Source organism: Labeo rohita, chromosome 23 (genome assembly GCF_022985175.1).
Source record: "Labeo rohita strain BAU-BD-2019 chromosome 23, IGBB_LRoh.1.0, whole genome shotgun sequence".
Taxonomy (NCBI): domain Eukaryota; kingdom Metazoa; phylum Chordata; class Actinopteri; order Cypriniformes; family Cyprinidae; genus Labeo; species Labeo rohita.
The window spans coordinates 17,361,684-17,377,227 of NC_066891.1; the positions used below are offsets into that span (position 1 = coordinate 17,361,684).

Below are 15,544 nucleotides of genomic sequence, written 5' to 3' on the forward strand. Positions count from 1 at the left end.
GTTCTGTTATTATTTTCATAATTAAAAAAGGTGTATAGCCTATCCAGTGGTTGACAGTCCAGTGATTGCCCTGAGGACGCTGTGTACACATCATGTTACCTTAGCTGCAAAGGGAATGTAGTCATGCTGTCAGGCTGCTGTGATGGATGGCAGTGACCCCACATGCCATATCAGTGCACCCAGCGACCCTCTGTGTTCACTCTGGTCCTTCTTTCTGCATAGAACATTATGTGCTGGTTACACATTATACAACACGAATTGTTTTTCTTTACGCCTCTGCGGTGTGAAATACACCATGAATAATATATCCCCTAAAGGACTTAGAGGGCAGAATAATATTCACATGTTCATTTAATAATCCCATCCCGTCTCATCTTACTCAGGTCATCCAGCAGGCCTTGAACAGGCAGCCCAGCACGGCGGCAGCTCAGTATCTACAGCAGATGTATGCAGCTCAACAACAACACCTCATGCTACAGACCGCAGCACTACAGCAACAGCACCTGAGTCTGGCTGCAGTGCAGCAGGTGGGCGCACACGTCAAGAGACAGCTCGGACAAGATTTTTCTTGTTCGTCTCGCCTCAAGGTGTTTCATTCGGAAAGATGAAAGAAATAGTCTGTTCAGTGATCACTCAACATGTTAATGAAAGGGAAAATGTGCATGCACAAGCATGCTTTAGTGCTTTACTGTATGGGAAAACAGTGAGGTAGTGGTTAAAACACAATACTGTGTGACAGTAAAAGCACATAAGATCTAAAGAAAATCACTCAGGGCTCTTTATGAATTGTGCAGTCAGTAACTCATGTACAGGGTCATTCATCTCTTGTGACAAGTATTGATGTGGGATCCTTTGCAATGCCCAGAGGCATGTTTTGTAACATTTAACAAAAATCTGCTCTGGCAAAGCCACATCCTGTGGATATTTGAGAAAAACAAGAGGAACAAGCATTATTTAACAGCTAAGGAACAATATGATTTATATTTTTGGCCAGCGTGTCAAGCATAATTATTTGTTCAATGGCTTATTGCTGTGAATTAAAGTAATAGCGTAGAAATAAGCCATTGTTAAGCAAGTGACTTACTATTTGATTTAAATTCATTTTTATATTTTTAACCAGCTTTTCAATATTTATACTATCATACACATTTTATTAAATCTTTAAAGGAACACAAACCAGTTATTACAAAAAAACATCTCAGAACTCATCAAACCCATTGCTAGTACTGAGGTTTGTGCTTCTATTTTTAAACTAAAAAATACTTTTTTTTACATCTTACAATCTTTACTTTTTTTCTCAATTGCATGATACAAACTCGCAATTCTGATTTTTTTTAGAATTGTGATATATAAACTCGCAATTCTATTTTTTTTCTCAGAGTTTCATGATATAAACTCACAATTGTGAGAAACGAAATCAGAATTGCCATATATAAACTCAATTCTGACTTCTTTTCTCAGAATTGCGAGATGCAAATTTGAATTTGCGAGAAAAAGAAATCAGATTTGTGAGTTTTTATCTTACAATTCTGAGAAAAAAGTCAGAATTGTGACTATATCTTGCAATTCTGACTTTATAACTCACAACTGCGAGTTTATATCTCACAAAAAAAATTTCTGAATTGTGAGATCACATTGAAACTCACATTTGCGAGAAAAAAAGTCAGAATTATGAGTTTTCCTCTTACAATTCTGAGTAAAAGTCTGACTTTATAACTTGCAATTGCAAGTTTGTCAAGTAATTCTGACTTTATAACTCAGAATTACGAATTTATGTCTCACAATTCTGAGAAAAAAATTCTGAACTGCAAGATACAAACTCACATTTATGAGAAAAAAAGTCAGACTTGTGAGTTTATATCTCACAATTCTGACTTTAACTTACAATTGCAAGTTTATATCTCACGATTCTGAGAAAAAAATTCAGTGAAAGTGAAAAAAAGTGAAAGTAGTATTGCGAGTCACGCAATTCTGAGAAAAAAAGAATTGTGAGATAAAAAGTCACAATAAAATAATTTTATTTTTTATTGGCAGAAACAGGCTTCCATAAGATTGAGAACACTGGAGTATAAAAATGATTACCAATCTGAACAATATTTCAAAGCAAGCATGTTTTGTTTAAAACATTTTGATTAGAGAAATGGAAAAACAACGAAACACCTTTAATGTTTCTTAATAAATTGCAGATGTTCATGTTAGTTAGTTAGAAGTGCACATGGTTAAAATAGTAATATTCACTCAAACCAAAACTAGAGAAAAGATTTAAAATTCACTTCTGTGTTAATTTTGTATTTAAAACAGTTTATGTAAATTTGATGGACACATGAAAATGTACTGCTGAATATTAAAAATGACTTAATACCTACACTAAACAATATGGTGGTAAGACAATTTTGACTCAGAAATTGCTAGTAAATTTTACAAATAATAACAAAGAAATGGCAAGTAAAACATTAAAAACATAAAAATGAACAATTAACAATTAAACATAAAAATGTTAAAGTATTTTCTGGTAAAACATACTCAAATAACCATTGTTTTATTTACAGTTTAAACTTATCATTTGTTTGGAAGCAATTAACTAATAATGACTCTTTTTGGAGATTAAAAATATTTCGCAAAACGGAAATCTCTTTTGGCAAGCTGAACGTATTGTGTGGTTGTAGTGTTGAGTGGCAGGCTGCTGTGGGAATGAGGGATCCATTTCCTGCCTCTCTCTCTCTTCCCTTCTCTCTTGCTCTGTGCTGTTGTTATTGATTAATGAGTGCTGGGTTTGACTTGTGACCCGTCTCTGTGTCTTTCCTTCTTTTACCATCTCTCTCTCTTTCTCTCTGGCATTCATTCATTCCCTATAGGCTAGTATAGTGGCAGGAAGACAAAGCTGTAGTCAGAATGGCACTACATCCCAGCAGACTGTGGCCTCCCAAACCACTGTAAGTATTATTAAACCTGACACTGACATCTTACTCAACAAGTCTCCAGTGCTACAGTGCTTATTGTGATAATTTGTAATGTTTTGGTTAAGATTATGATTTATTGTTTCGACTACACAGCTTTCAGAAAATAAGAAGCATATGTTGTTAAGATTTTTCCTTGTTGAAACAGATAAACCTTGCCACATCTCCAGCGGCAGCTCATTTGATCAGTCGCGCCCAGAGCGGGAGCTCTGTTCCAGTCTGCATTGCCCAACAGGCCGTGCTTCTGGGAAACTCCTCCACACCCACACTCACCGCCAGCCAAGCACAGATGTATTTACGAGCGCAAATGGTAAATCCTCTAACACACACGCAACCACATGTACAAATGTGATTTCTAAATAAAGACATACACTTCTTTTGTTTTTTTTTACATACTCTGCCATTCAAAAGTTTGGGATCAGTAAGATTTCTTATGCTCATTCAGGCTGCATTTAAAAAACAGAAAAATCAGTAATATTGTGAAGTATTATTTCAATGTGAATATATTTTAAAATGTAATTTAATCCTGTGATGCAAAGATGAACTTTCAGCATCGTAATACTCCAGTTTTCAGTTTTACATGATCCTTCAGAAATCATTATAATATGCTGATTATTACCAATGTTGAAAACAGTTGTGCTGCTTAATATTTTGTTGGAACCTGTGATATTTTTTTCAGAATTCTTCAATAAATGAAACGTTAAAAAACAGCATTTATTTTAAATACAAATCTTTTGCAACAATATCAACTACTGTTTGAAAATCTATGGTCACTAAATGTTTATTCTTTTTGTTTTTGAAAGAAATTAATACTTTTATTTACCAAGGATGTGTTAAATTGATAAAAAGTGATAGCAAAGGGTTATATTGTTAGAAAAGATTTCTATTTTGAATAAATGCTGTTCTTGTAACTTTTTATTCATCAAAGAATCCTGAAAAAATAATTACAGGTTTCAAAAAATATTAAGCAGCACAACAGTTTCCAACACTGATAATAAAAGTAATAAATCAGAATATTAGAATGATTTCTGAAGGATCATGTGACACCAAAGACTGGAGTAATGATGCTGAAAATTCAGGTTTGTATCACAGGAATAAATTATATTTTAAAATATTTTTAAAAAGAAAACCAGTATTTTAAACTGTAATAATATTTCACAATATTACTGTTTTTTTCTGTATTTTTGATCAAGTACATACAGCCGTGATGAGCATAAGAGACTTCTTTTAAAAAAAACATTAAAAATCTTACCGATCCCAAACTTTTGAACGACAGTGTAATTCTTATTATAATGACCACAGATTAAACATAACCCATTATTTTATTTTATTTTATTTTATTACACAGCACGACCCGTTTCCAACATTGACAATAAAATTAATAAATCAACATATTACAATGATTTCTGAAAGATCATGTGACACAGAAGACTGGAGAAATGATGCTGAAAATTCAGCTTTGCACCACAAGAATAAATTTTATTTTAAAATATATTAAAACAGAAAACCAGTATTTTAAACTGCAATAATATATTTTACAATATTACTGTTTTTTTTCTGTATAAGTACAAGTAAATGCAGCCTTAATGAGCATAAGATAATTCATTAAAAAAATATAACAATCTGATCGGCAGTGTAATTCTTATTATAATGAACACCGATTATTTTTTTTAATTAATTTTATTTTATTTTATTAAGATTTAATTTAAGAAACTACAAATATTTAAATATTTCTTAAATATGGTAATATAAGAAATTACAATATTTCCAAAAGACTTGTTTTGATTCAAATATTTTCATTAGAGAAATGGGGAAAAAAGAAAAGACACTTTTATATTTATTAATAATAAAAATAATCCCGGTTTTCATGTTAGTAAAATGGCAGCATCCGCTCAAATCAAAAGTAGTAAAATTATTTGAAAATCAGCCTACATTCATTCAATCATGAGCTTCCTCTTAAAAAAAAAAAAGTTTATATTTTACTTAATATATGAAATAAGAATAATAAAATATGTGCCCAAAAGGAGATTTAGTCATATTTAGCTAACCTCTGGTGGTAAATTTGGCACCGAAGTATAGCCATAGTACCCATACACCCTGTGTTGAATTGTGGAGTGATCCCATTTCAAATCTTATATATAAATGCATCATTTTGGTCCCCTAATGGCTGCGTTCACTGTAGTGTGGGTTATACAGATATGCCGAGTCAAATGCACTGTTACTAGACAGTCTCCTCCAAGATTTGCTCATGAATAAATAGTAATTTTCTTGAAAATGGAAAAAAGCAATTGGTATCTGACTTTATTATACAGTGTCCTGCTTTTACTTCGTCTCCTGAATTGTCTGTGTGTGTGTGTAGTATTCATACTTGCCATCTTACAACATCTTTTTCATTTGGCCTTAAATAGTAAACGTGGCACAGCTGCAGATCTTTCGAAAAACCCATTAAGGATGCTGACGAAAATGTTTTCGCTGGCACATCAACTCTATTTCTCAAATACAGGTTTTGGCTAGGAACTGATTAGCAGTAAATGAGCTGTTTGAGATCTGCCAGAATTTGAAATGCAGTTCTTTCAGCACTGTAACAGCTGAAATGGCTCAAGTGCTCTCTCTGATGTCAAACCTGATAGCCTGCTATTTGTTATATAAATGTGACTCATACATTAGTATAAAGCAGCCATTTTTGGTGTGATTTCCAGGCACAGCAAACCAATCTTGTGCAAGTAGCGAGAAGCCTAGGACGAGCCGTTCCTTTGTCCCCTCAGCTTATCTTCACCCCAGCTGCCTCCGTCACCGCAGTTCAGCCGGAGGCCTCTGCGCTGTCAATCAACACGCCGCCCACCAGCGCACAGGTAACCCTAGCTTGACTTACATCTATAACAAAGTATGCTGTTTTTTGGATGCCCCACCAAAGACATTTCTGTCTTTTTCTGTTTAGGTGCAAAACTTGGCAGTTCGTGGCCAGCAGGGGGCGCTGACATCCTCACTCTCCCAGTCTCAGTTACAAAGCCTGAGTTTGAAACAGTCCCCCGGGGCATCAGCGACTAGCCAAGCAGTGGCCCGGCTCAAGAGTCCTGGAGCTGAGCCAAACTCTCAGGGAGCTGCTGCAAAGAGCAGCCCTGCAGAAACGTCCTCAGACACTGTGGGAAAAAATGACAAAACCAGTGACCTCACAACAAGGGAGCTTAACGTGTGTCCCAGTGTGACCTCAGTGGCGGGCCATCCTCTCATCAGCACAGGTAAGTCCGGTTGCCGTCTTAACACGCGTGCAGCGAGAGGAGGATCCAGTGAAAGTGTAGCTTCTCAATTGTCTTACTAATGGAGAAGTGAAAGCAACAAGAAAAGCTCAAGTGCGAGGGACATCTGGCCTTGAGCATTAAACGGGTGTCGGGTTGCTGTGGCAGCGATCTTAAGGAGCACACTGGGCGGCAGTGTTTCACGATAACACACCTGCTATGTGCGTATTTGTGGCTGGTGGGATTCTCTATTTGTTTGCGCCCCCCAAAGCCAAGCTTCTGTGAAAGGATATCCTTTATCACTGAGACAGATGCACAGCCTTTTTGGTGCAATGACACTATTTCCCCTACATACCGGTAAAGTGAGATGCTTGTAAACTGACACCTGAATTACTGACATTCAATAAGCGATATACATTAACAATATATTCAATATAAGCAATTAGTGAGTCATTATACCCATGGATGCACAATATATTGGTGTCATATCAGTTACTGTCTGATATTAGAGATATTTTTGTTCAGTTTTTTACATGATACATTTAGATGGCAATTGTTTGCAGTCATCTAACTCTTATATATCAGGTTATATTAGAATATCAGATGCCTAAATTAATTTTTTAGTCTTTGAAATGATTGATCTGTTTTTAATGTTTTGATTATAATTTATTTTGATTAAATGTGACGCTGTACCTTAAAACCACTCATAGGATAGGACAATATTTGTCCAAGATATAACTATTCGAAAATCTGGAATCTGAGAGTGAAAAAAAAAAAAATCAAATTACTGAGAAAATTGCCTTTAAAGTTTTTTTACTCACTAAAATTGTCCACATGAAGTTTTTAGCAATGCATATTACTAATCAAAAATTACATTTGTATATTTACAGTTGACAATTTACAAAATATCTTGATAGAACATGCTCTTAATATCCTAATAATTTTTGGCATAAAAATAAAAAAAACAATCATTTTGACCCATACAGTGTATTGGCTATTGCGACAAATATATTCATGCTACTTATGACTGTTTTTGTGGTCCAGGGTCACAAATAGTATATTATATTAATGTCATAGACTTTTAGACCCAACCTTATCCTGATTTTCACTGCATAAAAAGACCAAACCTGAACACTGGTCTGCTAGGGGTGTACAGTTGTCTACGATAATATTGTAATCGTTGTTTAAACGGAATGTGATTTGTATGGAAGCCTATTTCTGCCACTAAATAAAAAAATTAAGACGGTAAGTGCAAATTTTATCTTACAATTCTGACTTTTTTCTCAGAATATAAACTCAAAATTGAGTTATAATGCCAGAATTATGAGATATAAACTCGAAATTCTAAGAAATAAAGTCAGAATAAATTTGCAATTCTGAGACACTCAGAATGTCGAGATATAAACTCACAATTCTGACTTTTTTTCTCAGAAATCTCACAATTCTGACTTTATAGCTCGCAATTGCGAGTTTATATCTCCCAATTCTGAGAAAAATTGTGAGAATAAAGTCAGAATTGTTAGATATAAACTCGTAACTGAGAAAAAAGTCAGAATTATGAGATAAAAAACTCAGATTTGCAGGAAAAATATTTTGAGAAAATAATTCTGAGGATAAAAGGTCAGAACTGTCAGAAAAAAAATTCGCAATAACCTTTTTTTTTTTTTTTTATGTAGTGGCAGAAACGGTCTTCCATAGATTTGACATTATCAAGTATATCTAATCAACGCATAGATGTAGGTTAGACTACTGCTATTTCAGTGCGTGATTTAGTCTATTAAAATACATTTATAATTCCCCCCCCAAATTCAAGATAACAGGGGCAAAATGCCCCCGTATGACTTTTATATGTCTTTTATATTTATATCATCCAATAGAGTTATTAGATTACAGTTTATTCTCCAAATATCAGTACAATATGATATTGATTTTATAAAACAGTCCAATAAACAAGAAGTTAATATTAATTGACTTACATTTTAGACACAAATTCCTGTTTTTGCTCTAAACAAAGCAAACACAGTCACTGGAAGCCAAATTGACCAATTAATCATTTCAAATACTGAACATTTAAAAAAAAAAACAAAAAAAAACATCAAAACATTATTAATGCATTTGTAACTGCAGGTTAACTGCAGTCATGTCCTACTATTTAAATTTATTGATTCAATTTAATAATTTGACACAAAAGGGCTTTGTACACTCTAAGAAAAGTCCATAAAAATACAACCCAATGTATCGTGTTAATATGAAGGGATTTTCCGTATGGATTTTCAGTGGTTTTTTTACCTGTATTTGAATTATTCATTGTGTTGTGTTTCAGCGTTTTCTGTAAACTTAATAGAAAACATCCTGGAAATTTTCTGCCAGGATTTTTCCTTTTTTTAAATGATGGTTGTGTAATGAAAAACATACAAGATCTAAGCAAGTTAAATTAAAACCAGTTAAAAAAAATGCATCTTGAAAACCACTGTGCTCTGTTTTATTTGAATCCTTTTTCGAACCCAAAAGTACGTCCTGTGTAGACCCACGAAAGACACTTTTTTTAAACGTTACATAAAGATTTACTTGTTGTTCTTACATTTCTTGTCCATTAATCTCATAACACAGTATCCGTCACGGGCGTATTAATAGCAACAAGCCACACTCAGTACAAGCTAACCCTTCAGCAAACCATTTCAATCCGATACAAATGGAAACCACAAGCCGGCTAATGTGTTATTTGTGGGTGTGGGTTTCTGTGCATGTGGTAAGGTCCTGACCATTTCCTGTCATGAAAGCTTAACACAGAGGGTTCAAGCACCAATATACACACAGAAATGCTAGAGACAAACCAACTGGAGCCTTGAAAAAAGTCAGTACTTACTGGCAACACCAGCCATTAGTGTATTTTCCTTTACACACTTGTTGCTTAAATGAGTTTCATGTACCTACAAATAACATTATGATAAACAAACTCAGCTCTGTTTAAGCATCTGCTCAGTTCTAGTAGTTACTAAAATAAGACCTGTTATTATGGTATATTTTGGTGGAAATTCTATATTTAGAGAGGAAATGTCTATGGAGAAACCAATTGGTAAATGTAAATGGTGTGTTCAATGGCTCACTCTCCCATTGCCCATGTTTTCTTCATAAGGAATTCATTAGACTAAAAAAGCCAGGAGCATGAACCTCAAAGTATTTGGACCACAACTGGAGAGAAACCTAAGTAAAACCAGTCATTTCTTAGAAATGACCACTGCAGAATTGAAGTGTTGGGTCTCCATGAAGCATTTTGATCAAGGTTGGACTCTCAGATTCTTTGATCAGCTTTTCCTTCAGAGACCAATAACATCTGTACATGGGCAGAGGAATGCCACCACCTTTACTTCACTAAAATCAATAGTCAGAGAAAAAGTTTAAATTGTTTATGTGGCCATTGGCATGCCCTAGACCAGGATTCCTCAAATCCTGAGAGTTCAGCTCCAACCCTAATCAAAGAAACCTGAGCAAGCTAATCAAAGTCTTCAGAATTACTAAAAAAGACTGGTAGGGGAGCTTAATCAGGGTTTGGGCTAAATTTAGGAACGCTGTTCTAGACTGACGTCTAACGATAACGATAATTATCGCAATATAAATTTCCTTGATAAAACGATAACAAGAGTTCGCTAAATGTTTAATATAACATTTCTGCGTCAAAAGCAGAACAAAACAGCATTCCTCATTAATCCATGCCACGTGGACCATTTATCCGCTCTGATAAATCCAAATGAACACTTGAATTCAGCAAGGAATTAACTCTTTGATTTAAACTAGTTTAAAGGAACACTCCACTTTTTTTGAAAATGGGCTCATTTTCCAACTCCCCTAGAGTTAAACAGTCGAGTTTTACCGTTTTTGAATCCATTCAGCCGATCTCCGGGTCTGGCGGTAGCACTTTTAGCATAGCTTAGCATAGATCATTGAATCAGATTAGACCGTTAGCATCTCGCTCAAAAATGACAGAAGAGCTTCGATATTTTTCCTATTTAAAACTTGACTTTTGTGTAGTTACATCGTGTACTAAGATCGACCAAAATGAAAAGTTGTGATTTTCTAGGTCGGTATGGCTAGGAACTATACTCTTATTCTGCCGTAATAATGGGTAACTTTCATCAACATAACCAACATGACCACCTGCTTGCACAGGGAGACTATTTTTAGGCGCTGTGTGATATCATTGCGCCTGCTGCATCCATGGTACAGCAGCAAAGTTTCTTGATTATTATGCCGGAATAATCTATACTAGCCCAATCACGTTTCAGGGGCTAAATATTGTGTTAGCTGAAAAACAACCTGCAGCAAAAGTGGAAAAAGTAGCCCAATTTTGTGGGAAAACTGTGGACTTGGCAACACTTGTTATATGGAAATAAACACGGAGGACATAAAGTAAATGATTATGTGTTTATTTATCGTGTGGTCTTCTGTGGAAGCTAGTGAAATTATGTGCAGGCAATATGAAAAATAAAGACAAGGATGTGACAGAAGAGAGCAGTTTTTCGAAACCTAAATGATACAAGCCGTCATTTTGCTTGTATATGGGCCATTCTACAGAAGTTGTAAACGTCATGAAAAAAACTTGTATGTATGCAGACGATATCCATGGTACACATTTCTAGCAGTTAATTCTCATTTTCAGAAAGTTTTGGATATTTGTCCTCTCCCCAAATTTGTCACTACCAAAACACAGCCATAATAATTTAATTAGAAGGGTTATACTGACCTATTAAGATTTAACTTACATCTACATTGAAAATATAATTTTTTGCTATTTTATTTATTTATTTTTTGTGAAATCAATAATTACATTTTCAACAATATTTCAAGTGCAATTCATGAAATTAGTTGTATTTTGAATCCAATTTTTCTTTGTAAAAGGCAAAAAGTTGATCATACTGATTTCAAAGTTAAGGATTCATTAGTTTAAATATACATTGAAACAAAAACTATTATAACATGCCATGTTTCAGTAGTAACTGCACAGTTTTGGTAGTGACAGTAATGCTTTGGTAGCGACGACATCACATTACAGAATTTTAACTTGCATACTAAAACACTACTAAAACATAAAATTTGGTTTATTTCCCCTAAATATAAGGATTATGTGTTCCTTTTTGTCACTACAGAAACTATGACAATTTTATAGGACAAGTGACATCAAAATGTGGGACATTTTTTTTTCTTCACAAAAAAATACAAATTATTTTAATATTATTTCCTTAAGTTAAAATTTAGTGGTTAGGGTTCGGGACAGCCATCTCCCAATTGAAAGTACCCAATAAATTATGATTTTATATATGTTAAGCTTACTAATATTTTAAATATTATTGTGGGTTTCAATAGATAATAGAAGAATCTTAGTAAAAATCTAAGATTTGAATACTTGCTTTTTAAATGTGTTTTTTTGGTTGTGGGACAGCAGTTTGGACCAATTCTGTAGAATGGCCGATATTGGGTTGTCACTGTAATGAGTTCTGACACATCACTGTACATCCACTGACTATCTTTCGCAACTCTCTTGATAATTTCGGGTATGTCAAATCTGTGAAGTGACTCTCATGAGCACAGAATTGTGATGAATGTTGATCTAGAGTGATGTAAAAGTCGCATGAATTTTGATATGACTGTTCACACTGTGGTCGCGTTACACAACTTCTGACCTGCATCGGATTTAGTACCACATATGAAAGTGCACAAATCGAAACTGAAAAGATCAGATTTCATGTGGTTTGTGCTGTTCACACTGTCATGACAAAAACAGATCTTAGTCACATGAGCAAAAACAATCAGATTTGAGCCACATTTGCCAGCAGTGTGAACGTAGCCTATTAAACTGAATTGAACTAACACTAAACTGACTTAAACTGAATATCAACAATTGTCTTCTGTAGAGTTGTTTAATAGCAGAGGTGAGCACTTCATAATTAATGAACTTTGCAAAATTGACAGTTAATACAATAATTGCGCTGAATAATGAAACTATTGTCTTTTTAGAACTTTTTCACTGTAGTTGTATTCATTTTATAACTAAACAACAGCAATACTGTTATTTTCTTATTACTGTGAAGCTGCTTTGAAACAATCTATCAATAAACAAAACGACTCAGTTTTTACAAAGAAACCATTCTTGCTCAAAATTTGTTTTTATAAAGTTGAAAATTCTTGAAAAGGCAAGCATGTGAGACACTAAAAACATCAAAAACGCTTGTCTAGTACACATTTACATGAAAAAACCCTGTATATTTGACTGCAGGCGTGAATGAAATTGTTTCCGTTTTTACTTGTGTTTGAAGTAGCATGCAGTATTGAAGCCGGGGAAATGCTATTCTTTAGCACTTATCCCTCAAAGGCCAGGAAGTGTGGCAGACGTTTCTTTTTTTGTCATATTAAACTGGGCTGAGAAAGGCCACCAGTTAATTATTTATCAACATGGGTGGAACTTAAACCAGAATGTGGTCTTCAGTACTCAAAGAAAGGCCTGCATCTGTTGTTGCTATTCTATGAATGCTTTGAACTTAACAGGCTGCCGGAGGAGTGTGCGAATATGACACACTATCTAATATTGTGTTCATTTTAACACTATCAGAACAGCACAAAGATGATACCAAACACACTCCCACTACCTTTGAACAGACTCTCTGTTTGTATGGAGGACTTTGATATCAAGACCATTAACGTTTGATCGCTTGCCTATCACAAGTTGTTTCTTCTTTGAAGCAAAGCATGGCATGAGAATTATATTTTCTTGAGTAATAATGATTATCGGTCTTGAGTATTTAGTGACAGACACAAATGTTGTCCTCCATTGTTCAGTCTAACAGATTGTCTTACCAACCAAATTATACAATTGCATAAGCCAATGTCAGGCTGCTCACAAACAGAGCAATATTAAAAGTGCCATATTGTTTACGCTCTTCAGGACTGGAACCAAGATTTTCAAATGACTCACAGCACATTAAAGGTCCTGCACAAACTGGGTTGACATTCCTCTGAGTTTCCACAGCACAAGCTGTCAGAGTATGTCTAACTGAAGGTTACTTGGAGCCATCTGATTCATCCGGGTCATATGGTGCTTCACGAATGGATGAGTTGAGCTATGCTTTATACACCTTACATTTGACATTCCAGATCAGAATCTGAACTCAGCCAAATGAACCCATTAACCTCAAGTCTGCAAGACAAACTTGCTAGAACAATGAAAAAATCCTTGGCGAATCTCACAAGCATTACATTTAGGATGTAGTGCTATATAGTCTTAAAGGGTTAGTTCTCTCAAAAATGAAATTCTGTCATTAATTCCTCACCCTCATGTCGTTCCGAACCCGTAAGACCTTCGTTCATCTTCGCAAAACAAGTTTCTGAAAAAGTTTTGATAAAATCCGAGAGCTTTCTGACCCTGCAGCAAGACTACCACGTTCAAGGCAAAGAAAGGTAGTAAGGAAATTGTTAAAATACAGTTGAAGTCAAAAGTTTACATACACCTTGTAGAATCTGCAAAATGTTAATTATTTTACCAAAATAACAGGGATCATACAAAATGCATGTTTTTATTTAGTACTGACCTGAATAAGATATTTCACATAAAAGATAGTTTGCAAGAGAAAGTAATAGTTGAATTTATAAAAATGACCTGTTCAAATGCTTACACACACTTGAATACTGTGTTGTTACCTGAATGATCCACAGCTTTTTTGTTTCGTGATAGTTGTTCATGTCGTGAACAGTTAACTGCCCGCTGTTCTTCACAAATCCTTCAGATCCCACATATTCTTTGGTTTTACAGCATTTTTGTGTATTTGAACCCTTTCCAAAAATGACTGTATGATTTTGAGATCCATCTTTTTACTTTGAGGACAACTGAGGGACTCATAGGACAACAGAAGGTTCAAACACTTGGACTCATTGAGATGCATTTTAAAAACTTTTTGAATTTGAAGATCATGGTAAATTTAACTTATTTTGTCTTCTGGGAAACATGTAAGTATCTTTTAGCTTCTGAAAAGCAGTACTAAATGAAAAAAATATATTTAGGCAAAATAAGAAAAATATACACGTCTTCGTTCTGTTCAAAAGTTTTCACCCCCCGGCTCTTAATGCATTGTTTTTCTTCTGAAGCATCAGTGAGCATTTGAACCTTCTGTAATAGTTGCATCCTCAGTTGTCGTCAGTGTGAAAAGATGGATCTCGAAATCATACAGTCTTTGTTGGAAAAGGTTCAAATATACAAAATGCTGAAAAACCAAAGAATCTGTGGGACCTAAAGATTTTTGTAAAGAACAGTGGGCAGATTAACTGTTCAGGACAAACAGGGACTCATGAACAACTATCACTAAACAAAACAAACAAAAAAAACCCCACAGCTGTGGATCATTCAGGTAACGACACAGTATTCAAGTGTATATAAACTTTTGAATGGTTAATTTTTATAAATTCAACTATTATTTTCTCTTGTGGACTATATGCAAACATCTTTTATGTGAAATATCTTATTCAGGCCAGTACTAAATTTAAAAAATAACATGCTTTTTTGTATGATCCCTCCTATATTGGTTAAATAATTAACATGTTGCTAATTTTGCATGGTGTATGTAAACTTTTGACTTCAACTGTAGTCGATGTCACATCAGACTGACATGGAAAAGAAGAAATTATTGAATAAAATTGTTATTTTTGTTTTCTTTGTGCACAAAAAGTATTGTCGTAGCTTCATTACGGTTGTACCACTGATGTCACAAAATGTTCTTTGGAGAACCCAGAATGGCTCTTCTATTGCATCTCTATGAAAACTACTGCAGGCGTAAAAAAAATCTATAGTGTATCTGGTTTATCGTGTGTTTCTCTGAAACTGAAACATCAACCATATGTGATTGTCTTTTGTTATATTTTTTCCAGCATATACCCAAATTCAGACCCATCAGCTGCTCCAGCAGCACAAGCAGCAGTTTGTGATACAGCAGCAGCCTCAGATACTGCAGAGAAGTCAAGCACAGCTTTTAGAGGCTGCCACCATTCATCCTCACACGGTGCAAGCTGTAGCCATTCAGCCTGCCCTGCCAGCTCAGCCCCAGCAGTGTCCAATCCCTTTGCTGCCCAAAGTGCCTGTCACCTGCCAACAAGCTACCATCTTTCATTCTACTACTGTGAGTCAGCAGGCACTTGCCCAGAATGGACAGGCATCCATGCTGAGCCAGAGCAAAGCAGCACCTCTACAGCTCACCGCAGTTAATGTCCAGATCCAGCCAGTTCAAACTCAAGTAAGTGGACTTGATTTGTATGTATCCTAACTGTGTTAGTTTCACTTATTTGCTCCTGTTCTGACCTGTTCTGATGTCA

The 15,544-nt window shown here is 34.9% G+C and overlaps 1 protein-coding gene across 4 annotated transcripts in view; it reads left to right on the forward strand.

Moving 5' to 3' along the window:
• phc2a (polyhomeotic homolog 2a (Drosophila)) overlaps positions 1-15,544 on the forward strand; it is a 50,439-nt gene that overhangs the window by 23,086 nt on the left and 11,809 nt on the right. For all 4 annotated transcript variants that reach the window (XM_051096515.1, XM_051096516.1, XM_051096517.1 and 1 more), the window contains 6 exons: positions 384-527; positions 2,856-2,933; positions 3,106-3,267; positions 5,657-5,809; positions 5,896-6,196; positions 15,104-15,465. In XM_051096515.1, coding sequence (XP_050952472.1) covers positions 384-527; positions 2,856-2,933; positions 3,106-3,267; positions 5,657-5,809; positions 5,896-6,196; positions 15,104-15,465 — 1,200 coding nt within the window. The remainder of the gene's footprint in view (positions 1-383; positions 528-2,855; positions 2,934-3,105; positions 3,268-5,656; positions 5,810-5,895; positions 6,197-15,103; positions 15,466-15,544) is intronic.